Source organism: Epinephelus moara, chromosome 4, assembly GCF_006386435.1.
Source record: "Epinephelus moara isolate mb chromosome 4, YSFRI_EMoa_1.0, whole genome shotgun sequence".
Taxonomy (NCBI): domain Eukaryota; kingdom Metazoa; phylum Chordata; class Actinopteri; order Perciformes; family Serranidae; genus Epinephelus; species Epinephelus moara.
Window position 1 is genome coordinate 16,855,056 of NC_065509.1, and position 27,925 is coordinate 16,882,980.

Here is a 27,925-nt window from a genome sequence, read left to right on the forward strand (position 1 = left end):
TGCAAGTCTATAGATAGATAGATAGATAGATAGATAGATAGATAGATAGACATTCATGCATATATTACTTTATGATCCCAGCAGGAAATTATTCTGTTAAACCTCAGGTATTAAAGACCAAATAAAAAGCAAGAGAAGTATTACTGAACCGTAGAGTTGCCAGGTCAGAAAAGGATCAGTATCAGGTAAGAATATGAAAGTTTCTTGTTATAGCAAGATGTTTTTGGTCAAAAAAGACAAACTTTTCTTTTGCCTGTAGTTTAAACTGAATTTTGCTTTATCTTTTATTTTTTGTTTACTTTATATTAATAATATTATTTTATTATATGTTTTTATCATCTTTTCTCTTTATCACAAAGATGGTCTTTTACGTTCAGCACTTTGTGTTGTATTTTATGCTTGAATTGTGCTATATAAATACAGTTATCATTATAACTGTTATAATTGTTTCATCTAATAATGTGATCATTTATCACGTCATAACATGAAATGTATATAGTTCTTATAACAAGAAAAGTTTCTTTTCCATACAAGAAACATTTCCTGTTAATAGGTGAAAATATCTTGCAAAATCGTGAAAAACATCTTGTTATACAAAAAACATTTTACTTTATTACCTGATACTAATTTTTTTTTTTGATATGGCAGCTCTATGCTTACATAGAAATATGCACCAGTTATGAACTATATAGAATTCTTATAAACAGTAGCTTGAATAAAAAGTGGGGGAATTTTAGCAGGTTAATGCAGAGTATACTGTAAAGTTATAGTGCAGTAGTCTATTAGATTATTAAGAGGAGATGAAAGGTGTATGAGTCCACAGTATGTATTAGTCTTTGGTTCATTTGGGGGAAGCATGGTGCTTCACCTGCTGACCCCCCTGTCCTGACACAGAGGGGTCTGGTTGAACAGGGAGATAACAGCTGGCAGGAAGGACTCCGTGTGGTCCTTTTCAGGGCAGAGACGGATCAGTCTCTAACTGAAAGTGCTCCACACTGTTTGATCAGGAGGTCATAAAGAGGGTGTGAGGCGTGTTCCATCGTGCACAACAGTTAGTGCATTATCCTCTTCTCCGCTTCCTCTCATGGCTCTGGTGGTTCCCTGAACTAAAGCCTTTCTGTTGAGATTTTTCAGTCTGTTTTGCCACCACATTGTAGCAAAGAATATTGTGCTTTTAGAAACAGACTGGTAAAAGAGTTGCAACATCTTGTTGCACACATTAAAGGACTTGAGTTTCCTTAGGAAGTGCAGTCTGCTCTGTCCTTTTCCTGTAGACAGTCTCTGTGTTGCATTTCCAGTCCAGTCTGTGTTACACTGAACTCCAGGATACTTGTATTTGTCCGCCACCTCCTCTACCATGATGTTGATGGATCAACAGCAGTAGTTAGTCTAATGGGCTGACTGGACACATGCCCAGGGGACCAAGTGGGCAGGGGGCCTCTTTTGTATAATACTGTATTTGTGGAGATGTGTATCAGCGTGATTCTGTTTCACAAGAAGCTTTGGAAAACAGGTAGACACCCTCTCTTCATGTACAGCATGATTGTAATACTGTAGTTCGGCCAAAAAGCAGCACTTCACAGTTATGGTAATCTTAAAACATCTCTGAATGACAGAGAAGAAACAACATGACCACAGGTGGCACAGGAGGTATTGGGTCTTTTATGTGTCTGTGCCCAGGAGTCCATTGTCTCAGTCATTATCCATCCATCCATGTAAAACCTGCAAAATATTTTTTATATCTGATCACCATTTTTGCCAGTCCAAGTAAATAAAAATGTAACTGATATTGTAAAATGTGTCTGTATTTCACTGAAACTCATCATCGCTGTTGTAACAGTGTCCTAGGTGTTTGTTCTGGTTATGTTGCAGCTCCAGGGTCTGTCACTGAGGTGTGAATTGAATTTCAAAGTATAAATAAATACATAATCCCCCAAATACTCTGAACTAATTCACAAATTCACTATTGCTTTATGCTGCCTTGCATTTGGGACACAGCAGACCTAAACTGAACACTGTGTTAAATATAGTGGATGCAGTGCTCTAAGAGGACTGGAAAGAGGCCTGTCAGCCACTCACATGGCATGTGGCCAAGTACCAGCTCACCATGGCAACAGCTGATCCCAGAGAGGAGAAATGATCCATGAATAAAAATTAAACCAACAGTAACCCATTTTGTCCTCTTTTCAGGAAAGGTGACGCTCATATCATCTTGTATTCGTTAAGATTCAGTAAAGCTCAACTGGACACTTAAATAATCATTTATATCTTATATAATTTTTATTTTATCAGTGTCAGTGAACGCTGTTGATGAATGTTCAAGGTAGATTAAGCACCAGGCATGCTCAGACACACACTGAGAACTAGTCAACAGCTTTATTTTGAACAGATTGTTTTAATCAGGGAAATGTTAAGGGAAGAACACTCGTTATATAATCAGACATTACTAAATAATAGAACTATCGACTGCCCCATAAAGCGTTCTCAAACAGTGGCTCCTTCACCGTTTTCATTTTTTTCTTTGTGCACAAATTCGTTTACAAAAATACAAACAGATAGGTAGACAAAAAAAGAAAAATAAGAAGACAAAGGCTTAAAAAAGGAATGCCAGAATTTGTGTTATACGCATCATATTATAGTCATTTAATAAGAGCATTTCATTTAATAATAGCTTTTTGGTTCTTAACTTTAGATAAGTCTGTGCTATGTTGTTGAAATTCATTTATAAAGTGCAGGAAAGTCTGTTTGGTTTCTGACTTTTTTTCCCCCTTATGAACGAGGAATTTTCTGAAAATAATAAAAAGTTGTACGATATACAACGTTAATTTCAATCTTATCTTGACTAAAATATAGCATTACATCAAACACAGTCATTTCGAAATGTATCTCAAGTTTAGTTTTTAGAAAGTTGGCAACAATAATCCAGAACATTCTTGTGTAGTGACAAAATACATGAGAAAAACTCTCTTTTTCCGGTCCACAGAAATCACAGTAATTATCAATATTCAGCTTAAACCTTCCCAACGCAATCTTTACCAAGTAAATTCTATGTAATCTTAAAAGATACTTCCTTAAGCTTGTTATTTATAGGGCATTGTTCACAAATGTTTAATGCTTTTTCCCACTGGTTATCATTAAATAAGGAAGGCAGAAAACATACAGTAGTCTGGCAGGAGAAATACTTGTGTAACCTGGTTTTATTGGACCCTAATGGTGTCCAATTAAGATTTTTTCTTGTTGCCAAGGTCAGCTCATGGGCCATGGGGTTCATTTGGCAGCCATCTTGAATTGATGTTCACGCTAATGGTGAAAAACTCCTGAGCCAGACAACATACAAAGACAAATGAACCCACTTTTTCATATAATTTGGACACTGGGAATCAAATGGAAAGGTCACTGACATGCTACAACCACTCCTTATTGGTAAAAACCACAGGCAAATGACACATTTTAAGCTCTTAACAATATAACTTCTGCTATTTTGTTTTGCAGTTGTTTTGTTTTTGTTGTTGTTTCCTGTAATAGCCAAATGTAGCTACTTTATAATCTCACATCAGTCTCATGGTACTCCACATAATACCTGCTGCAGATACACTCCACAGGTGAGCAAGTAAACTATTGCCTGAGAAGTCTGACAGTTCCTCACCCTTGACCTGGACCTCTGCGCTTTCCTGGTATGGCATTGAAAACAATCAAATACTCCCTTCAGTGGCATGACGTAGTTACAGTGGGCCCTGGTGCACGCTATCATGACGGGCCCTAGTGCATGCACATATTGCCTATGACATGATCAGAGACTTGACATTGGATAACATCAATATACATATTACCCAGCAATCATTATCACATATCGATATTTAACAAAAATACCAAAGGAATACATAAGAAATTAAGAAATTCTTAATTTAATTTAACAATTTTAATAGTTAATTTATAGTTATAGAGTAGCTGATCAAAAGAATAGCTGATTTATAGTTAAAGAATAAGCATATACTTTTGTTATAGATCAGGGGTGTCAAACATACGGCCCTGGGGCCAGAAGTGGCCTGTCAAAGGGTCCAATCCCACTAGATGACTTTGCACACCTAATATTGATGCATTCATGAAGGCTAAGAGGAGCCAGGTTTCAGGAACAATCTAAAAACAGAAAGTAGATACTTAATGTAAAATGCTGCTTCAGATCAGAAAACAGCTCTCTGAAATAACAATCAATACTTACTGTGGTCATTTTTAAAGATACTGAACATTGTGCAAAATATTGTCAACTAGCAGTTTCAGTACAAAAAAAATCTGTATTAGATTTCCATGTTTAAACAACATGGATGAAGCCCTGTTGCTGAGGCACTTACAAAAAATCTGATTGTAAATGGTTTGTAAGGCAGGGGATGACTTAACCTGCTTCAATGTATGTGTACTTCCTTACACTAAAAAAAGGGAAACATTTGAAGGGGTTGCTATTTATAGGTTATTATGCAATGATTTTACCGTCCAGCCCACTTGAGATTACATTGGACTGTATGTGACCTGTGAACTAAAATGAGTTTGACACCCCAGTTATAGATGTGATTGACTATTTTACAAAAAAAAATGGGTTTGCCATTTTCAAGGGCATATATAGCAAATGGCACTGCTTTCACTTTCATGGGAGGTCTTCTTTGAACACATGCATATTTTCAAGGTGGCAAGCACTTATAAGGGCCAAAGCTCCACCCAACACATTGTTGGAGGGCCCATTCTCTCTATGGGCCCCCACCACACAGGCCCCAGTGCAACCACAGTGCCTCTAGTTTTACAGGGTTTTTTTAAATTTTATTTTATTTATTTATTTATTTCCATCTTTCTGTCTTTATTTATTCATTAATTATATTTAGGGCATTTATCAACAGAAAAGTCCCATTTTAGTAAAAACTTCACCCACTTACCTATCACTGTGTACGCCGTTACGTCAGCAGAGGGCGTCATCTCAGCCAGCTGCGCGCTCCTCCGCCCCCTGCCAGAGGCTTTAATTCATCCTGAGGGAAAAGCGGACAGACAGGGAGCACTCACCGTGTGGAGGAAGGACGGCAGGATGCGGCTCTTCTTACCGCAGCTGCTGCTGCTCGGTCTGCTGCGACCCTGCACCGCCGGAGCCCCACTGACACAGGTACCTGTTGATATATACGCACGCACACACACACACACACACACACACACACACACACACATTCATAGTATGGATCCAAATAGATTTATGAAGACAGACAGGCGTGAGAACCTGATACCAGATGACATCACTGTATTTCCTAATAACGCACCATGTACACCTGCGCTGAGTTAAGCTTAATGAAGCTGTGGGCCTACAGCAGGAGAAAGTAGTACCTGCTTGTTTCGATGTGGTGTAACCTAGAGAGTAAGTGGTTGTAACCTGTGTGCAAGTTATTTATTTTAGTCATAATCTGACTTAACAGATGGAAGGCAAACATGTAAAAACACTACATCACAATCCGGCCTCTCCACAGGGTTTTGTATGGTATTCAGCAGCACCTGTTATTTCTTATTTTCCATGTAGGGCTGACATTATTGTGAGCACTCTGGTGTTGTCAGGCCATTGTTTCAGCACCATATGAGACAATCAACCACAACAAAAAGTTAAGTAGCACATTTAGTGGTGGTGATTTTCCTGCAGCTCATTTTTAAGTCCATTAGCTACAACAAATGTTTTTAACAATAGTAAATGTTGACCTCTAATGCCCAGTGGTTTACATGCTTGTACATCTACATGTGAAGCAGCAGGACAGCTTCTGTTTTCCACCTCTAATTCACACACACACACACACACACACACACACACACACACACACACACACACACAGTGTCGCCTCTGCTACATACGCACTTTGAGCTGTGTAAAATTTAATTGTTATGGTTTAATTGCGAGCTGTAAAGGGAAATATTTCTCAATGGGTCACAATAAACTGAGATATGTGAGTGTTATTTTTACTAAGTGCCTCCAATGTTCTGCTGCGCTGTTGACACCAGGCTTGTGTGTTGGACTTAAGCAGATGACAGTCTATCAACAACGGAGGTATGAGCTAGCAAACAGGTGAAACTGTTGCAACTGTCATTGTGTTTTTATTTGCTTAGTTCGAGCGTCAGACTCCATTTGTTAAACACGTCCCTAATATTTGCATTGGAAGAATCATACTACAGAGACAGTAAACAGAAGATGGATGATCTTCAAGACCTTTCAACATTTCCCAGTGCATTAAAAACATTATTTTTTTGTTCAGTTGCCATTGATATATTAATATGTTAATACTCTTGTAGGGCTGCAGCTATGTTGGGTGCCTGGTTAATGTTTTGTTTGAGTTACGAAAAAATGACTGATTGTACAAATCATTAAAAGGAGTGGGTGACTGAGGTGTGTGTTGCAAAACACACCACCCATAAATAAACATTTGTATGAAGTGACACAGATCAGTCCATGTCAAGGGCTACCATTGGCTGGAAAATGGGCGTAGTCGACAATAGAAATCTAAAGCAAATATGGACATATCATGTCCTGCAGGATAAATCCATATTATATGGAACACACTTTGGCATACATGTATATCCAATTTATAATCACAAATACTACACTAAAGACATATTGATGACTGTGTTGGCTGCTGGACAGTTAAAACAAATATAACCTGCTTTAATCTGTGTGTCTACCTTCAGCTTTGTGAGCCCACAGATGGCACCATTTACAATTACCACGCAAAGACTCTAAACAACAGTCACACTGTGAACTTCAGTGACTACAAGGGCAAGAGTGTCCTCTTCATCAACGTGGCCACGTACTGAGGGTACACCTACCAGTATGTGGGTAAGAAACAGCAGGACGGGCCGTCACGGTTTTGTTTTAACAGCAAGCTTCTCCACCTGAATACATGTTACTTCTCCATTTTCAGAACTGAATGCACTACACGAGGAGATGAAACCTCGTGGACTCACCGTTCTCGGCTTCCCCTGCAACCAATTTGGGAAACAGGAACCGGGGAAAAACCATGAAATTCCACCAGCGTTAAAGTGAGACATGTTTCTCTTTCAGTGCAAATCAATATCAGGTCAGGCACAGCTGACTGACTGGAAACACTGTCAACATGAGGGGTGGACTCGGGTCAGACTTGAGTCACAAATTGAATAACTTTAGACTCAAATTGACAAAACACCAATAACCCATGACTCCACTTGGACTTGAGCATCTTGGCTTTGAAATACCTGATACCTTCCCCCAAAGTTCAAAGATTAAAAAGTGTGCCAGGAATCAAGTCATTTCTGTAATCAGCTGAACACTTTTCACTCCCAGCAAGTCAACACTGAATTCCCCAGATCTACTTTGTTTGAACCAGTCCACCAGCACTCAGGCAAGTTGCAGGAGAACATACAAAAACACAGGACAGAAACACACAGCAATTGTTCTGTTGTGGTACTGCTTGATAATATGCAGCACCAGTGGTGGTGCATTTGGCACTCTAGGAAAGCTTCGCCTGACAGCCCCTGATTATTATCTTTTATATTTATTGTATTTATACAAACAAGAACAAAAGCTAATTAAAAATGAACACAAGTTAACAACTTAGCTAACAAATAAAATAAGAAAATAAATAAACAGATAAAGGGCAAACAATAAAATAATTTCGTATGAGCAAATTTGCAAAATAAAAATAGCAAAAATGTATTTGTTTTAAAAAATTAATTAAAAAAAATTTAAAGACATTTTAAAAAATAAGATAAAACAATTTTTTAATTTTCATAACAAACTCAAAAAACATTCATGATTTTTACATATTTAATATATTATAATTTTATTGTAAACCATAAATAATTTCGGTTAGGTAAAAGTCCTATACACTGGACATTTTTTCAGCTTGTAGTAGATGTGAAAACACGAGAATCCCCTAACTTTGAGTCACAAGCCTCTGACACGACCATATATATTGTGATGTAACATAAAACCTTTGAAGCTGGATGCAGAGAGGAATTTGCAATATTGGTAAATCCTCTGTCAATCAACAAAGCCTCATTTAATCAGTGAAAACATCCTTTGGCAACAGGCTCAGCCTCTGTTTACGGCTTCTCTAACATGCATAAAAATTCCGTCTCAGGTTCCATCTGTTATTTTATATACATAGTAAACGCTTTGCAGCAGACTTGTGTGCTCTTTCTCAGCTTGTAGTGAATCTAGGGCGGCTGCCAAGCCACAAAGTGCTCAGAGGCATGTCCACTGATAAGCTGCCCTCTCTCTGGATTCCAGGTTTGTAAGACCAGGCAATGGATTTGTTCCAAACTTCCTGCTGTTTGAGAAAGGTGATGTGAATGGAAGAAACGAGCAAGGCGTTTTCACTTTCCTTAAGGTACGTTATGTTCTCTGTGTGATTTAAAAATCTTCACTGAATGTTCTGTTCATAGTTCATATCTCAACATGTACTTTTTGTGCTGCACTCCTGCTGTGCTCAAACTGTTCAGACATATCAGTCTCATTATTTATTAGCTGTAAACAACCATTAATAGCTGACTAGGTTTCCTGTGTTGGATGAGGAACATGGAGTTATTATAGGATCAATTACTCAACAAAATAAAATGGGTTGCTAATCAAAGTCCACCTTGTGCCCATTTGATGGTGCACAGACTGTATTGCTCTCTCATATAATCCTAATTGCTGCTATGCAGAACTCCTGCCCTCCAGTCGGAGACCTCTTGGGTAACCCTGCCAGTATGTTCTGGGAGCCTGTGAAGCTCAGCGACATCAAGTGGAACTTTGAGAAGTTTCTGGTGGGACTGGACGGGAAGCCGGTGAAGAGGTGGCACCCAAGTGTCAACATTTCGGAGGTCAAAGCTGACATCCGCAAATACCTGCTCTAGCTGTACACACAGGAGATGTTTAATTAGATCTCAGACTCATCATACTGTATTTTCCCTCTAATGACGTAGCTGTGATAAGATGCACAGGATAAGTAGAGCTAATGTAGACTGTAAAGAACGTTAGAGTAATGTTGACAGATTCTGTTACATGAAGATGGCATGTTGAATGAAGAGGAGGCTTGAAAACAGGAACTCTGTGGTGCCTCTTCGGAGTCTGGGGCGCAGGCCGGCTCTTCAGTGCATTCAGGCCGCCCTGCGACCTCACAGCATCATGTCACCTTCTCTTCCCAGGACCTGTTAGCCATTACAGCCTCAGTGTTAATTACTTTTAATAAATCATGGAGAACAACACACTGATGTGCGGACTTTCCTTTATGAGAAACACACAGCAGGTGTCATGTCATGGAAATTTGAATATGATGTAGCAAATTTGTGGCCCTGACATTGAAAGTATGAACATGAATAAGCAGGGTAAGATGCTATTAGACATTTAGAATAGATTTATTAAGCCAGTCAAATACAAAAAGTCTCACATGTGCTTTTGCCTACAGCAAAAAAAAGGAGAAAAAGGGCTACAAACCAAGAAAATACAACTGCCAGTAATTACAGCATACCTTTCAAAGTGCAATTTCTCATGTCAGCTCTCACCCATCAGGATTTTGTTCCCTGTAACTTAACTTTGTTTGATATAATGGAGCCTTTTCTTAATCATCTGCACACATTTTGAAGCCCTTCATCTGACTACCTGACATACACTCCTAAGGGAATCTCAGTGGGTATTCGGTTAAAACAGTGGCTTAATTTGAGATTGGATTTTAAAAATGGTATCGTGCATTATCTCGTCCGCTATCAGGGCTCTTGACTTTGTGTTACAGCAGTTCACAGGACAGTCGGCACGGCATGGATTGCTGGTTGCTGAAGTGGGCAGGGAGCAAAGACAAGACATCCTGGCAGAGGTTTTGTCCTCTGAGGGGCGGCTGTACTGCTGTAACACCGGATCTAGGGCCTCCAGATACTGATGAAAATCTTCCTCTCTCTGTTGCTTGAGCAGAATTAATGTCTCAGTAATAGGTGTAAAAGTTGCATTGATTACAACTAAGTTAACATGGAATAACAGTATGAAGAGGAAGACCGCCATCACCGTAGCCTAAAGGGTTTGACTGCTTGATACTGTATGTCGGGGCTAAACTGTGGGCAATAGTACAGGATGCAGTAAGATGAGTATGAATGGTCAAATCATCAAATCAATTGTGGTCAAGTAGAAGTGTTGTGTTTAATGAGATTAGGTCCATCATCATGGGGAAAAATAAAGGTTGTGTATGTACTGTGCATTGTGTATTGTGTCTGATACAAACATACAATGTCAATAGCTACAATATATTGGGATTACACTAACAACATAGAAAGAACAGCATTACTAAAGACAATGATTTACACTTAGTCAATGCAACTATCAAAACAGCAGGTTATAAATAAATTATCAATAATCACAATCATGTTTTTGGTATGATACCATCAAAATTCATTTCCCAAAATTTTTGCATTTCAACAACCACTTTTGAACAGTTACACGTATGGGACAGTTCTATAACATCGATGGTACTGAGGAAATCTTCATAAATCAATCAACATTCACATTGTTAATCCTATGATTCAATGTACCTATATAATCATTCATTGTTGGAATGAGAATGTGTCATCTTAGTCGTATTGGGGAATGGCTTCCTGTACCCTACAAGTAACAAACTAAGTGTCAAGTTGTTACATATCTGCAGAGATACAAGCACATAGGTATATTTTCTGGAACAAAAAAAAAAAAAAAAAGAACAATGTTAATTATTCCAACCTATTTAACAAATGACTTCAGTTCCTGATAAAAAAATCTAAATAATATTTCATGTATATATTCAGAATAGCGAAGTGTTTCACAAATAGCCTTATAAAACGCAAGTATAAACAACATTACAATAGGATATCTACAGTTCAGTAGGAAAATTATAGATCAAATCACACCTTGTCAACTCAAAAACAAACTGATTTCATGCTACTACCCAGACTCCATTTGGTGGGTACGGTGATGCTTTAGTGCTTTCCAGGGTCAATGTTCTGTCGCTCCCTTTTCCCAAATCCTGCTGCCGCTGCTGCTGCAGCCGCTGCCGCTGCTGATGCGGACTGATCTGCAGACACACAAAGAACAAGACGGTCACAAACTGCTGCAGCACACTTTTCATTCCAAATAAATACAGTAAACATTTAGGTCCGGGCTAAACACTAACTTTTGGTTCGTCAGCTTTTGGTTGACAAAACTGAAAATATGGTTGCCATTTTTTATACACCTTATATTTTGAGTAACTCAGATGACATGGAGTTGCACGCCAGCTGAGCTTAATAAAAGAATATTTAAAAGCTTATTATTGATGTGTCCCTTATCAAGGTGTATGTTGTAAATGCTTTGCATTATCATTTTCCATTCAGTTCAGATATGCTAGAATACTCTGCCTTCCAAGACCTATAAATCTCCTTCCTGTTTTTCGTTCAGGTTTTTAGTCAGCTGAATCAATTTGCACACTCCTTTGTGATGTCAACAGGTTAGTCCAACTTCTTACCCCACAGTCAAACAACTCATTTAGCTTCAGCATTGTCTCTGTAACAGATGCCTGTGTGCACACAAAGAAACAAACCAACGCATGTGCAGCCTTGTCTGGCTCTGACTGTAACAGCAATATTTGGATATCACCAATGCAACAAATATTAAAAATGTATTTACAGTATTTGGGGCGTCGGTAGCTTAGTGGATAGTGCCAGCCCCCCATGTATAGAGGTGATGCCTCGCTGCAGCGGTCATGAGTTCGACTCCAGCTTGCAACCCTTTGCTGCATCGTTTAATATATTAAAGTAAAGGTTGCCACTTACAGCAGCCAAAGGCCACAAATCAGTTGCCAGTTTCTCAATATTGTTGCCAGTAGCAACCTGGCAACTATTACTGTCAAGCCCTGTTAGCCATTATGTGGTGTATTCTCATTAGTTGAAAATTTGCATGACAAAATAAAAGATACTAATGGCAATATTCTACATTTTTCTTGTCAACAAATCTAATGTAAAGACCAAAACAATAATGAACTAATTCTACTAACAAGAAATCAGAGATGGACTGCAACTACACATTAGTGGTTTCGGTCTTTTGATGGCATTTTACTGACAAGGAAAAATACAGCATAACACCAGCCTTATCTTCCGAGGAATAAAAAAGTATACAACAAAAATGTGACTTCAGGGTGTCTACAGCTATCGGGCACTGACATTTAATGCTTTTAAAACTGTAACCAAATCTAAGACTGATTTCTGGTCCTCTTGTTCAAGTGTTGCAGGCAAGTATAAAAGGTAAGTAGTGATATGTGGTCTCATGTAAAGGTAGGTTTTATGTAGGATTATGGTTATTAGAGTGAGTTAGGTTACTCTTAATTTTCAAAGTGCAAGTATAAAGTGAAGTATTAAGTTCAGTGGTAGGTTTAAAGATTTGTAACATCAGAACTGTGGACTTACACATACAATTTATGATGGATACATAAAATTTAATTAAAAGAATGTTTGTGGCAATTAGGACCACACAAATTAACATTTAACACTTTCAGAGCCCAATATTTTTAAGACATTTGAAGACTTTCTGAGGACCTGCAGAGGCCCTGGATTTGTAACAAACATTAGGATTAAAACATTGTACTTGGCTGGCTGTACTGTACCTGCATTCTCTGGTGGTGGTCTTGAACTCTCTCCTACTGCTCTGGCCCCTCTGGGCTGCGGGAATGACGACTGCCAAGGAAAACCCTGACCAAAGAGAAAAGACCAACTTAGTTGAAATCACTAAACAAACCCATTATTCATCACAACTAGCAGCCCTCAAGTCTTTGCCGTAGCCTTACAATGGTTATTGAATGTAAGCGTGGCTAGGTTGAGCTACATGTTAGACCTAATTACAGCTGATGTTCCTCCCAAAAGACAAGGGGAGTAGAAGTTAAGAGAGAGAAGAGCCTTGTTTCCTCAGTGAACCAAAGTCACTCCAGAGACAGAGACAGAGGGGCCTTACAGGACCCTTACCGGGGTAACAGGCTGGAAGTCTCGTACAGGGGGCGGCGCTGCTGCGGCTGCTGCTGTGGCGCCTGCTGCATTGGGCATCCGGGGAGGGAAGTGTATGGGCCAGCCCTCAAGGCCCTGCGGTCCCACCTGCACAAAGGGACCACAGTAGGGAGGGCTCAGCGGGCCGTTCACTGAGCCTGACGTGGGGTCTGAGGTACGTCTTTCCTGCTGCTGCCCCTACGAGGGATCACAAGTACACACGTGATCCCCAATCAGTGCACAGCTGCTACTCTCAGCGAGCGCAGTGGCCCTGTCATGGCATGGGCCACTGCTGACCTTCAACCCCTGCTGCAGCTGCCTCCCAGTGAGGAGTGTAAATATTCCACCTGCTGACCTCCCGAATGCACTGACCAACAACCTAGCTGGAGTGAGGCTCTTATCCTGGAGTATCAATTTGTCCAGTATGAACTTATTACAGTCAGCATCTATGTGACTGCATTCTGTCACAAGGGGGCGCTCGTCTGCAAGGTTTACCACAACTCATATCCTACTGTATGATGCTTCCCAAAGACTTGTAGAGCAACTTTCAGTGAATGCCTTGGCCCTGATTTAATGTACTTAATAGGATGGCCAAAATGACCAAACAAATAACCTATCCAGGCTGATGGCACCATTTCATTTAAAATATCAACATGTCTGCTACACTGCCAGGCTCAGTACCTGTTTGTGATGCTGCATCTGCAGTCTCTCCAGTTTACACCTCTCCGTACGTTCTCTCTGACACTCGTTCTGTGCCTGATGAAGCTAAACCACAAACACACAATTAAAAAAAAAGTAAAAACCAATTCCCACAATCCAAGAAATGAAAGCTGAAGCATTCCTAATGATGCCGCATATACAGGACAATATACTGTCAACACACAGCTTACCTGATTGGTCAAATTAGTAATCTGACCCTGGAGTCTCTCAACTTGCCGCCTCAAGTCCTCTTTTTCCTCATTCATTCGCTCCCTGTCACTCCTCTCTTTTCTGAAGTCTTCTTCAAAGATTTTCACCTGAAATACAAAACAATAAAAATCCGTTGAGGAAATGGAGGTGTACTTGCAATAGAAATGTGTATACGTGTGTTCCGTGTCTGACCTGTTCCTTGAGTACAGCTATTTGAGTGAGCAGTTCCTGTTTCTTCAGGTTATTGGCTGCATCGGCAAAGTTACCCTGACCAGGTGGTTGTTGGGAGGATGAAGGGGTGTGCAGGTTTAAGGCTTCCTCTAAAGCCTGGATTAAGACAAAACAAGTATTATTACTCAGAAGGAAGTGTTTCTGTGGAAGGAAGGCAGAAAGGGGGAGAGGTAAAGCACACTCACCCTGTTGAGGCGTTGGATCTCCTTCTCCTGGTACTCCCTCTGTTTGCTGAGGGGCAGCAGCTGATCTTGCAGGTAGCGAATCTTCTGCTTCAGCTCAGTGGTTTCAGAGTTGAGACACTCCTTCTCTCCCTGAAATATGCACACCCAAAACATTAAAAACACCTCCGTTTGAGTATCATGAAACTTTTTTTTTCATGTTTCTGTGTCCCAGTTTTGAAACATTAGACCAGTTTTTCACCTGGGCTTTGTGAACTTGTATTCTCACCTGTACATTTTCAATCTTAGACTTGGCCAGGAGCAGCTTCTTGTCATAGTCGCGCTGCCTCTGCTCTCGCTCTGCCTCCAGCTCGAGCACAGTTTTCTGGGACTCAGCCAGCCGTTGTCTGAGGTCTGTGATCTGAGGGACAATGCAAACTGTTTAGTGGAGAACAGCATTCACCAAGTACACTAATCATAGTTCTAAGATTCAATTCTAATAAACACACATAAAAACAACAACCTGATTCAGTGATAACAACTCTGGTAAAGATAAACATCAGCTGTTGCATGTGTAAGGACACAGCCTTAGAAACACTAAACCACAGCAACAAGGACACATTTGCAAATACGCAGTTCTGTTTTTGTGTAAAATATGAACGAACCTAGTGACGCAAATGGATATATCTAGGGTTCTGTGGTTTAAACCCAAGGCTGCATGGTGTCCCCGTCTCAACAAAGTGTGAATGTAAGTTTGTTCATGATTGTGGGCTGTGCACACGCGTAGGTGTGTGAGCATGAGTGTGAGAGTGTGTGTCTATGCTGCCCTCTCACTGCACCACAGGAGGAAGTCAGTGGGTACCAGAGAGGTGAGGGGAATTCTTACTGAGGTGTGACAGGCCTTGTGGTGAGATAGCGAGCTATTGCAAGATTGCACCTTTCCACTGGACAAGCATATAGAACACACACACACAGCTGCTTCACTGCCAACTGATGCACACAAGCATCAGAGTCCTCTGTTCCTTAAAGATATTTCCATATTACAAAATCCCTGCCATCTGTCATGTCATTTATTTGAAAAACATGTCAACATTAATGGCAAAGAAAACAATTATTATTTAATATTCCGTAGCCATAATGCAGAATGTGTTGGATAGAGTTAATTGTGAACCTATGGCAACAGATAAAAACTGTCCATTCTAAAACACATGTATTACTGATATCAAGTGAGGCCATACTGAGTTGGAAAATGGAGGATAAATACTCCATGTTTTTTGTGTACTGCACATGTAGATGCATCTTTGTACAAATTGTAAGTGCTTTGCTTTTAATCTAAATAGAACCATGGCATATGAAGAAAGGGCTTTCCCAAAAACTGAACAAGTAAAAATGGGACCAAGAATATTTGGTGGATTGAAATAATGCGATTCCACAAAACAAAACAAAAAAATCCAGGCTCCTACACCTTCTTTAACATCAAATTCACACTTCTCACACAGTAAAGTATGTGACAGGGATCAAGGTTAATTTCTGTCATAGCACTGAGAATAGTTATAATGAAAGTAGCAAGCTTTACAGAAGCTCACAGAAACAGAAGAGAGAGAGGCTAGGTGTGAACACTTCTCACAAAAAAACTTCGACTTGTATTCTTGCAAAAAATATATAAATTTAAGCACTTTCAATGACCCATGTCTACTTATGCTGCCTTTCTTTTTTCCCCCACAAAGATTCACAAACTTTCAAGGACTCATGAGAACCCTGAAAAATGAATAAACCTGTTCAACTTTTTTAAAAGTGAGTTGAAAAAAATTGAAAATGTTTTTAGAGGAAATTGGAGAGATTAAGGTATTAATTCTCCTTCAGCAGATCTATATATCTATATATATTAGTTGAGGACACTGTGATGTCTTCCCACACCCTTCACAACAGCTGTAAAGTCATTACTGTACCTTCTGTTCAAACTGTGACTTCATGGAGTTCCACTGAATGTCCCACTGCTTGTTAACCTCCAGTACCTGTAAGCAGAGCCAGAAAGTGAAACAAATGACACTGAACATATAGGAAACAAAAATACACAGAGACTTTCCCCTATGGCAAAAGAGGATGAGCAGTAAGGGTGAAAATAATAATTAAAAAAAAAAAAAAGACTCACATCCTTTCTCTGCTTCTCCAAAAGTTTGATCTTCTTTTCATACACCTCAACATCACAAGGTTTAGTTGGGTTTTTCTCTGCAGCTTTTCCACTCTGGGGGCACACAAAACATTTCTTAATCCACAACAATGCTCCATTACTCTTAGCCCACATTGTTCTTAAGTGGAGAAGTTTTAAGTCACAAATTCATAAGAAATCCTTCAATGTATTCCTAAAAGGAAAAAGATAAAAATAAAAATGTATTTGGTATGTAAATGTGACAGATTTATAACACGAGGCAAAGTTGTAAAATGTGTCTTTACGGAACAAAAAAATAATTCACAATGTAATTTGATTTAAGCTACCTTCTGTGGAGTGGTGGCCTCCATCTTGGGTCTTACAGCGGCTGATTCCTCCTTCACAGGCTCCTCTTTGGCCTCCGGCGCTTCGGTGTCAGATGGCGCTGCGGATGATGCCGCTGCTGGTATTCCTCCTGTGACCAGCTCCTTAAGTTTCTGATTCTCCTGTCTGAATCAGCAAGAAAATGAAAATGATAGTGTTAGTGTGCACAGTCCCTTCCCAGAGTTTGTTGAAGCTTTCGTACAGCTTCAGGATGCCCTTTGGGAAGAACCTATAATACCCACTGGGTACAATGACGCCAACAGAAAGCAGTGGAATATTCCCCCTTTAAAAGTGAAAGCATGGTCAACTGTCAACATCCTGGACAAAGTAAAAATTGTTTAAGGTTTGGTCATCAGAGGAGTAACAGGAGGCTGACGGACGCCTTATTCAAAAAGGTCATGAGAAACAAAATTGTCCCACAGTTTGAAAAAATGACTAAGACTATGATGAGACGATAATGAGACAGCACCGTCATCATTTAACAATAACTGTGATTACATGGACAAGCAATTTTGTTGACGAAAAAGGCACGACTAAAATGTAGTTTGAAAAATAAAACCTTTGCTAGAATCTTTATTATCATTTAAAATAATAGGAAATATAATATTATAGACTTTTTTTGTGGCAATGCAGCAGTTTCATGTGCTGTGCTGTGCGTGCCATATCACCATTACACAGCCAGCACACAGTGAGCACAGTAAGGAGGACTCGGAATAGAGGCCAAAAGGCATCGCCACTAAATGGTGCATATCAAAACAGCTGCCCTTATTATTTCCAATTTACACCCTCACACCAGTGACGGCTTGGCGTGCGTCACTTCATGCCACTGTCCTTTGTCCAGTGAGTTACCAATGACGTGTATGGATGTACTCGTTAAATTGATACCATCAGACTATTGAACCAGACACTTTCTGCAAAGCTGAATTCTTAAATCACTCAACACGGTTTTTTAAAATCAGATAATAATATGATAAGAACTTACATGAAATAAGTTTGACTAAAATGACAAAATCATTGGTTTTGACTAGACTAGGTGGACTAAAATATTCAACATAATTTGATGACTGAAAAAAGACTACAATATTAAAACAGTTGCAACTTTCTTTTACTACGGTAGGGCTAAAATGTCAACTAAAACTAAAAAACCCAAAAGAAAACATGATTGTTGGCTTATTATGATTAAAAACTAATACAGACATTTGACACAAGACTATAACTAAAACTGAGCAAAATAAGCTGAGAAAATTAACACTATTTTTAAGCAATATACGGTCTCACATTTGTTCTTTTTTGACCTGACTTAAGGTTTTGCTTTAGCAGAAGCAACGTAAAGCCCAGTCAAATGTAAAGGAGAAGGGAAAACATTACCTCAGCTGTTCCAAGTCACGATTCCTGATATGATGATCCTCTTCCATTTTCTTTCGCAGCTCATTGTTCTCTTGTCTGAGCTGCTCACAGAGAGTCTATAAACCAAAAACACAATATCTAGCACCAATCTGTACATTGCTAACTTTTTTTTTTTTTTACATTTGTATGTCCAGAGCCAGAAGCAACAGTACACAAAAGGTACTTTGAGTACCTTTGAGTTGGATTAGTGTACATGTGTATGAGCAGATTCATTTTCATGTCATTCATTTTTTAGACACACAGTCCTATATTTCACATTTTTAATCCAAAAATTGACAACTATGACTTTTCAAAGTTAATGTGAAAAGTTAAAAAAAAAAAAAAAAAAAAAAGTCACAATAATAAAAACTTGACTGAAAAGATACTGCTTTACTTTTATGTATTAAAATTAGGTCGTAATTTGTTTCAGAAGTTCCAAGTGGTGCACCTCCACTGGTACTGGCTACCAATGGGCAACCTCTTCTTTACGTAAACATCTATGTAACACAGGCCTTAAAGAGTAACTAAACCCTAAAACCATTTTTTTCAGCTGATAATCATTGTTTCTGGTTGTATAATAGTGTTACTGACTGATCCTGCTCAAAATATTGACAGTTTAGTACAAACTGTTGAAAATCTACATTTTATTTTAAAAATGTGGTATGGAGTGCCCTCTACAGCTTGAAACCTGGTTACTACACTTGAATTTACATTACATTACATTGGAGGCGAATGATTCTTTTTCGAGGCGAATGACGTCACTAACCGTCCACACTAAAGCCTGCCCTCCTCCCTTTACTCCTCCCCTTACTATAAAACCATTCTGTCCGCAGAGAGAGCCGAGCCTCGGGGGGGTGTATGTGCGGCCGGGCCGCGAGGGAGGGAGGGGTGGATGGATGCGGTGGGCTGCTGCTCTGAGCCCAGGCTCCCAGAGAGGGAGAAATAGAACCGGCCGCCTTCCCTTCTGCCCATGTGACACAGTTAGGGGCGGTTTTCCAAGCCACCATCGGCACAATGAAAATAAGTCGAAGTGTGGAGCGGAGGAGAGGGACCTCTCTCCCCGCAGCGAGGGACAATCTTAACTCCGCCCCCTTCCTCAGCCACTCGCCTGTCTCCCCCCCCCCCTCCTTCCCTCAGCTCCGCCTATCTTTTCTGAACTTTTTGAAATCAAGCTGTGGGCGGAGTAATGCCCAGAGAGGGGGGTTTAGTTCCCCTTTAAAATTCATATTGAAACAGTTTTTTAATTAATGTTATGCTTTTTTGTTGCAAAACAATGTGTAAGTTTGTCTATAAATGTGCTACAGAAATAAAGTTAGTACATTTAAAATTACAATATGTTAAAAACAGGAAAGCTTGTGTTGTGTGCCAGTAGTAGTCAGTGTAGTTGTTTACATGAATGTCATGCAAAGGAAAAGCCAAGTCTGCAGACAACAGTATAACACACCAAAACTACTGCTACAGTGATGAAACAACTTTTGTGTAATAAAAGAAAGTAAATGTATACATATGACTTTACATTAAAAACAAAGAACTTTGTCATCTCTCCACAAATAAAATCTACTACTGCTCAATCAATTTGCAGTAATGCACTTCTTGCTATAAAATGTAGCCCTTAAATTATCATATAATCACATTTATGAATCCAGCATTTCATTAAAGTCAGCATGTAGCATTACATGTAAATCAGCCTGTGAACTGTTTAAAGTTAATACATTAAGTAATCATGATAACTCACTCCATGTATGCATTTGCTCCCACTGTATGGTGCTAACTAAAACAAACTCTTAAGTGCCTATAAAGTCATCTTGGAAAATTAGCTTAAATCTAAAACGCTTGGTGGTTGCTTTTGCATTTTTTCAGTAACAATGTCATTGAGTCGCGTACCTGTAGGAGCGAAGTCCGCTGTTCATTCTTTTGGACCTTCGAGGAAAGATGGTGAAACTCCACCGCCATACGACCGAGGTGAGCCAAGAGCTGGTTGGGGTTGGACTCCTCTGCGAATATGCTGAAGGAGCTCTCTAGTCTCTTCAGCTGGCTGGCTAACTCGATGTTCTCCTGAGGCAGGACAGGGATTACTCCTGCCACTGACCCGGCCTGGAGATACCCACAGAGGTAAACAGTCAGGCAGTCCTCTGTCTCAAGCTGACTCAGAATGCAAACTGAAATTACGCATGTCTTTCAACTAGCACAAAACTGAAAGATCAACATACTGTAAGAGTCATTGTGCTACTATGTTTATAAAAAGCAGCTGCTGATTGAACTGAAAAGTCAAACTAGTTTGTCCAGTTGGATCTAAATTTAGTCCTTACAGAACGTAGTAGCCTGTGGTAACATTTTTGCCTAAATATTTTGCTACGGAGCCAAACTGTGCTAAAGTAGGCTACAGAATTTAACAAATTGTGACAGGCTAGTACATAACATTAGTTTTGACAACATGTGTGCCTGAAATCTTCTGGCATAGTGTCCGATTAGCACATCCCCTAGGATGTAGTGTGTGAGTGAATCAGTGGTGTAATTCTAGTCAGTAATAATCCTGGACTTTCCCCTGGCTGACTCAGGCTGGAGCTACCAGTATTGAGTTTGTTTGTGAGTCACCACACCAAGGATATGTTCCTAATATTGAGGAAATGGCTAGAAAGAGGAAAGATTGAATTCAACCTACATATATTACACAGAATACTTACTTATGGGAGTTAGCACCAGAAGCATTGTTATATTCTAAACAAAATAATATGGTAAAATTAAAGTTTCTTTGGAACTAAAAAAAAAGTGTAGTTAGGAAAATTAATCATCTTAATTACGTACAGTCAAGGCATCTGGAGTCTTCCCTTCTACATTCACGACCTCAAACTCTGCTAAGGCCTCCTGTAAAGACAAACAAAAGTAAGTAGCACCATAGTACATGCAGTAACTGTGATTGCCTCACTAAACATATGAGAATAAAGTCCTGCAGTTACAATCATCATAAAATAAATTCTGACTGCACCAAAAGTTCTCCCTCACTGTACAAATTACTTACATTGGGCTTGTCAGGCTGAAGGGTCTTCCCTAAACAGCTTGTTTGCTCCTCTCTCTGCTCCGCAGTGCTGTGTAAACAGGGTTTACCTGAAATAAATCAAAGTTAAGTCAAGTTTCAGTTACATGCCTGATGGTTACAACACTGTCCAGAGTAATAATCCACAAAAATGTCTGCAAAGTTAAATTCATGATTACTATCAAGTGTGTGAGACCCACTTTGTGTCTCAGTCTGAATGGGCCCTCCCATACACAGACTGGCAGCAAAGCTGGAGGACTTGAGGGCCTCGTTGTCTCTCACAAGTTCCTCCACTCGCTGCCGAAGCCTCGATGCCTCTGATTGAGACTCTTCCAGCAAATCACCTGCAAGTATCAGAGAGATCTTGTCTCTGTCCAGCAGCCCTTCACTTGAATTTCACTTGATCTTACTTCATGTTTTTCTTTTTTCAACAAACACTGCTAAGACTAGATCTATCAGCATGAACAGTCATCAAATATGACATGATAGAAGTTCAGTGAGACATTGCGTGCAAGCTAGCACTCATTGGTGAGTCACAAACAGAGCAATCAGGCTGTTCACATCACATGCAAGCTTTTCAACAAACCAATGAAGATCATCAGGTTTTACTACATTCCACCTCAAAGAGTTTCCCTCTCACAGTTGTATATTTTGACTGGAAATTCACTTGTAATCTGTGATGGAAGACATCCTCAGGGTGTCTTTGTGGGTGTATAAAATCAAATAATTCATTTAGTGTTGCTACAAAATCCAAGCTGAACACTGAATCTGTTTTAGATTTTACCAGCTACAATAAAGAAATTAATGCCCTTGTATTTATACACCAATTTGGAAAAATAAAATCCTCAAGTGTTAAGACACAAAACAGATGTGTAATGCCGAAGAGCAGCTGGCATTAGCCCCCCATCCACAGCTCCGAGGAAACCATGCTGTCTTTAGGTACCCACCTAAGCTCTTAAGTCCCTTCATCCGCTCCCTCAGTATGCTGTTCTCCTCCAGTAGCTGTCGATAGCTGCTTCCCCCTCCGGCCTCTTCCCTGGCCTTGACCTCACTCCCACCTGGATCATAGATGCGGTACGGGCCTTTCCCTTCCATCGCCGTTGTTCACTTCCTAGACATGGTCCTCTAAACTGTGGAAAGAAGAGACAAACTGTTATTTTCGGCTTGATTAAAAACATATAAAGTACCGGAAACTGCCCAGCGGAAGATAAAAGATCACAGATTTAAAGCAGTCCTTTAGAGAAAACAGAAGTTCTGAGAGTAAAGCCTTTAAACATAGAGGAGTGACAACTTGTGGTCCTCCACCCTTCGCTTCAAGAGAAGTTGGGAACTCAAAACAATCACTTTTGGTTACAAAGTTAAAGGTGTGCTGCTCATGGAGGCGATTTGAGAGCATAGTGGGTTCAGCATGAGAGCAAACAACATCAAATGTCGACATCCAAGTGTTCACACAGAGGCAGGACACAGCTGCACAGACGCATTGAACGTTACAGTATGAGAAAATAACTTTTACATTACCTCCTGGTTCTCATAATCCTACACAAGAAATCCCCTTGAACCACAAGTTATACTTTAGTAATATTACAACCACTCAGAAATATAACAAATAGCGTTTCTGTTACCTCTTGATCGCAGATTAAATAAATGCCACCCACTCAGACAGGCTACTGTATGTGCTGCTGTGAGTTACCCAGCTAGAAAAACCTTTTACACTCCTCTCTCAGCTTATAATTTACAGTAGGACGAGTGTAAACTATCGGTGAAGCCCGGTGAAAAGAAAATAAAGCCCAACCGACAGCTCCGAGAGGACAAAAGCAGCAGCAATATCACCATAATGGTACCCTGCCAGAGAGAAACATATGGCAAGAATGTGCTAACGTTTGTGATGGCTAAATATGACAACTACAACGTTCATATCCGAGGGAAAAGAGGACAAAAGCAGAGGAAAAAATACCAAATGTTACGCGAATCCTGCCAACAAACATCTACCCGACAGACGAGAGTCAAATACAGCACAATCTAGCAAATGATAGCTACCTTGATTGGCTGAAGAAGGCTAATATTAGTTTTCGCTGTTGTCATGCAAATTGCTAGCAACATCCTCGTTAGCTGTCGGCTAGCTAACACTAGATGACAGTGCGAGACAGGAAGCCGCTAGCTCTTCCTTTTTACCCGCTACGGATACTTTTATCGTCGCAGTAAGTCGGTCGGAAAGCGGAGTTAAACGACAAACAAAAGAACAAAGAGGTGTCTTTTGTCTGGATACCTTTCAGCTCGCAGTGGCCTCTCGTCTCTCTGCCCAGACATCTATTGCGGAAGTGGTCTACTGGTCTATGCTGTAACCCGGGAATTTCCACCTCGTTTGATGTAAACAGCGGTTGATTGACAGCTCGGCTGACCAATCAGGGCGCAGCTCTCTGTCAGCGGGGCACCAACAGGAACCACTGACCGTAATGTAAACACTGGAGCTGAATGCTTCATATATTCACACTGCACTGTGCAGATTTTACCAGAATGACACACGATGGACTTTTACATATGTGCATCATTATTCATATATAGCAAAAATGGCCCATATGACGCAATGACACAAGGGTGAGTAAAACTGATAGTTAAAAGCTGCCTGATTTGTCTCTTGACTCGTAATGGTTTTAATTTAACAACTTCTTAGTATTCTTTTTAACCTCTTGAAACTCATCCTTCCATAGCCCAGGGACAAACCCTACCATTTTCACAGAATGACTTTTGACTTCATTGATAAATTTAGAGAAGGGGCTGGTGGGGGTTTCTGTGATTGCATCACATATTTCCTCTGAACCAAGACGGTAAGCTAATAAGGCCAAGATCAGGTTACACTGAGCTTTCTAAGTCCACACTACAAGCTAACAAGGTATATTTGGCATGAAAGCTGCAAAGATATATAATGTTCATATTGTGAATACAGCAACAAATCATTATAATCATTGTTGATTATTGGGATGATTATTTTCCCCTTGTTCAATAAAGTCTATAAAATAAAATAAAATAAAGGTTAGAAAAATACCCATGAAGATCAGCTTGCTATTTAAACTTTATTATTATTATTTTGCCTCAATAGACCTAGAGGTTGGTTTACTCTCATAGAAATTATACAATATACACCACAATACACTAAATATTCATATTTGATGATTAAAAGAAATTAAGTATTTATCAAAAAAAGTTGCTGATTTATTCTCCATCAGTTGACTAATTTACAAACCAATGAATCATTTCAGCTTTGACTTTGATTCTTTAAAACCACCTAGTTTAAAATAATAGAACTTCTTAAACCTATCTTTACATTTTTAATTGTCATTTTCCATTTTAGAATTTAAAGTTCTTTGTCGTTGCAGTACTTTGCACTATTTTTTATCCCTCTTAATATGTTTATTTTATATTTAATGTATGTACCAAAAAAACCAAAGCAAATTCCTTGTAAGTGAAACCTACTTGTCAATAAATCCTTCTCTGATTTTGATTCTGAGTCACGGGTTAAGAGGTGTTTGTTGAGGAGCACTGTGTCATAATTGCCAGAACTTTATTTCAGGCCCCTGACTGACCAAACATGAATGATTCAGAGCAATGGTGACATCTTGTGGAAATAAACAAACAGGTAATCTTCGCTCATATCTCTTCCTCAGGGGGTTACAAGGATCATTCATTGGTTAACTGGAAATCGAAACTACTTCTGATGCAATTCAGCTTGTTATTGCACAGAGTTAGACTGACCCATGCAATGATCCATGCAATGGTGCTTGGTAACCCCAACTGAGAAGACTGTTGCATGTTTCCAAGGCTCCATAATGGATCAAAATTATTCATTAAAAAAGGGACAGCTCACCCCAAAAATCAAAAATGCGTATTTTTCCTCTTACCTGTAGCGCTATTTATCAATCTACATTGTTTTGGTGTAAGTTGCCGAATGTTGGATATCAGCTGCAGAGATGTCTGCCTTCTCTTGAATATAATGGATCTAGATGGCACTCGGCTTATGGTGCTCAAAGTGCCAAAAATATACACCTGAAAAACTCAACAGCAATATCTCTTTCCAGAAATCATGACTCAGGTTCGTGCTCATGACAGCGCAAGATATAAACATCAATGGCGTTGTCCTCAGCTGAGCTGTAAAGTTAGCTAACTTAGTGGTGCCAGGTGAGTTAGCAGTAGATGCACACTTCCTTCTGCATGTTGATACAGTTGTCGGGTGTAGTTTGGTAGAAAGAAAATAGTCCCTACATGAAACCTCTCCCAACAATGGATCATCTTGAGTAACCGGGTCATGATTTCTGTTAAGAGACATTGCTTTTGAGTTTTCAGATATATATTCATTGGTGCTTTGAACACCACAAGCCAAGTGCCATCTAGTTCTGTTATATTCAAGAGACAGCAGACATCACCACCAACACTCTGCAACTCATCCCAAAACAATATACACTGATAAATAGCGCTACAGGTAAGAGGAAACATATGTATTTTTTTATTTTAGGATGAACTGTCCCTTTAACTACCAAAAAGTCTAATGTGAATTACAAGTAAAAAAGACAAAAAAAGACAATTGAGACAAACACCAATCATATTGATTTTAGATGTCAGACCATCAGCCTTGTAGGTCTTATCAGGATGCATGCTGTGTTAACACAGGAAATACCCAGTTTGCAAATTAACAGACACCATACATGACATGATTTATGATAAATCTAAACTAATCAGAACTGCACCCTCTCTTTCCTCTTTACGTGCCAACCATTATTATTTCCTGTAAAGCTTGCGACTGTGACCATAGACTGTATTTAAAGACTGTGACAGCAGGGTACAGCTAATTTTAAAACTGCTAGAGAAACCAGTGTAGCAATAGCTTATATGATAGCATACAGTAACTGCATCATACTACTGAAGAAAGAGAAAAGGTGAATTCGTGAGAAAACAAGAGCGAGCCTGTGATGCACTCTGTAATGTATGTGTTCACCTTATTTAATATCCTTTTCATACATAAAATGGAGCTTAAACTGCTTTAGATTCAACTGCAGAGTCACATGCTTCAATTAAAAGCCACATACTGCAACACTGCGACACACAATAACATTTTAGACCATATACCAGGTGGACCAGCTGTGCCCCAATAGCCCGAAAACACTGGTCAAATGTGTGAATGTGTTCCCAGGAGAGTTATCAGCTGGCTACAGGAAAAAGCAAACATACAGTTCACACAGCGTGCCACCAAATGCCTTGTCCTTGTGTTTAGGTGCAATACGTTTCCATCTCAGGATGCTGAAATAATAAACAGGCTGGTGACTCCGAGCCTGCCCGCACAAAAACAAAAGCCAGAGGATACACAGGATATGTCACCCAACATTTAGTCCTCCTGGGTAACAAACTGTACGCTTTGTTTTCTCCCCCTACCTACTTGTTAAAAATATTTCAAAGCATTTCCCTCATTGCACAAAAACAGAAGAGTGGGCGGTTGGCATGTGGGAAACGGTAATCATCAGATTGAAGCCCACAGTGTCACAAGCACAGAGTATGCACCTCACCCTGCCGAGACACAAGGACAGTCCAGTCTCCCATCTAGCAGCAGAAATCAGCAGCTGATAGTCATTAGCTCTGTGTCGCTTGATACAAAATGTCCTTTTGTTAGCTGGCTAGAGACTCCAGCTGTCCTCTCGAGGCCTTAAACCGGGGACATCATCGCTGAAGAGTTTCTATCACTATGCAAAAAATGTGGACGACGTGGTCTGTTACCAGATATGCTTCAATGTTAACTCTAACAGGCTCTTCATATCACGTTTTACTGACAATCGAAACTCTAGACTGTAACTACGACCAAGAAAAGAGTGTGACGGATTGCTAAGTTCATTTCCCTGAGGCTTTTGTATAAATAATAATGACAATAATGTATATTTTTTAGCACTCACAAATCATTTTTACCAGCAGACTTTGCTTAAGAAAAAGCAGAAACTACCATACTATTATAAAGCTTATTGACTTTTTATAGAGCAGAAATCAATCTTTTCAATATCTTACATTTGCCTCCTTTGTCATGTAACAAACACACAACAACACTTGTTTCAGTTACAACATAAAGTCAATCAATCTACCCTGAATTTAAAAAAACAAGCCAATGCCACAAATAATGATAATAAATTTAACATATTCTGGCACTACTACACCTCAGATGTTAAAACAAATAAACAACAACTCACCCACACATTCAGCTTGTGTCGGAGAGAGGCACTTTTTAATGGAGCTGGTGAATAGGGGGGAAGCAATTTCACTGTGAGACTTGGGGAATTCCCGGCCATAACCCAGTAAAATGGCCTTATACTGTACGCTAAGCCTCTAACACAACCTGGTGTTTGTCCAACTGTGTGGCCTGCCTTTACAGGGTAACACAACATGTGAGGACAAAAAAAAAAACCTGAATGCACGTACACTGCTTTGAATAGAGGCCACAAAAATACAATGCATCACATGAAGAGAGCAGCACTGAAGAAAAACACAGATAACCTTTAATGTGTATTTACTTGTGGATTCAGTACAGTACATACAGTGTGACTTGTTTGCATGATCACATCATGATGCCACTGTAATTACAAAGACTGTAGATGAAAAGTCAGAGGCTAAAGCAGCACCCATAACTGTCTCTGAGGATGT

At 39.6% G+C, this 27,925-nt stretch overlaps 2 protein-coding genes across 8 annotated transcripts; one reads left to right on the forward strand and one right to left on the reverse strand.

The window, feature by feature from the left end:
• Positions 1-4,985: 4,985 nt before the first annotated feature.
• gpx3 (glutathione peroxidase 3) lies at positions 4,986-9,237 on the forward strand. Its single transcript, XM_050043088.1, has 5 exons — positions 4,986-5,143; positions 6,700-6,847; positions 6,933-7,050; positions 8,279-8,378; positions 8,695-9,237. Exons 1-5 carry the CDS (start codon positions 5,069-5,071, stop codon positions 8,884-8,886), a joined length of 633 nt encoding a protein of 210 aa, XP_049899045.1. The 5' UTR covers positions 4,986-5,068; the 3' UTR covers positions 8,887-9,237.
• Positions 9,238-9,368: 131 nt separating this feature from the next.
• On the reverse strand, positions 9,369-27,585 carry tnip1 (TNFAIP3 interacting protein 1). 7 transcript variants are annotated; one of them, XM_050043081.1, is made up of 18 exons: positions 27,475-27,585; positions 22,201-22,383; positions 21,454-21,597; positions 21,239-21,324; positions 21,025-21,084; positions 20,104-20,313; positions 18,202-18,296; positions 16,797-16,959; positions 16,453-16,545; positions 16,250-16,315; positions 14,590-14,721; positions 14,325-14,453; positions 14,101-14,235; positions 13,890-14,015; positions 13,681-13,764; positions 12,982-13,197; positions 12,627-12,711; positions 9,369-11,063 (listed from the first exon to the last, which is right to left on the reverse strand). In XM_050043081.1, the coding sequence occupies exons 2-18, from the start codon at positions 22,346-22,348 to the stop codon at positions 10,969-10,971; spliced, it is 2,067 nt and encodes a 688-aa protein (XP_049899038.1). In that variant the 5' UTR covers positions 22,349-22,383; positions 27,475-27,585; the 3' UTR covers positions 9,369-10,968. The 7 variants fall into 7 exon arrangements, with proteins under 7 accessions (XP_049899038.1, XP_049899039.1, XP_049899035.1 ...); XM_050043082.1 differs by lacking the exon at positions 27,475-27,585 and adding an exon at positions 23,520-23,626 and having other exon boundaries at positions 16,833-16,959; XM_050043078.1 differs by lacking the exon at positions 27,475-27,585 and adding an exon at positions 23,520-23,626.
• Positions 27,586-27,925: the final 340 nt, after the last annotated feature.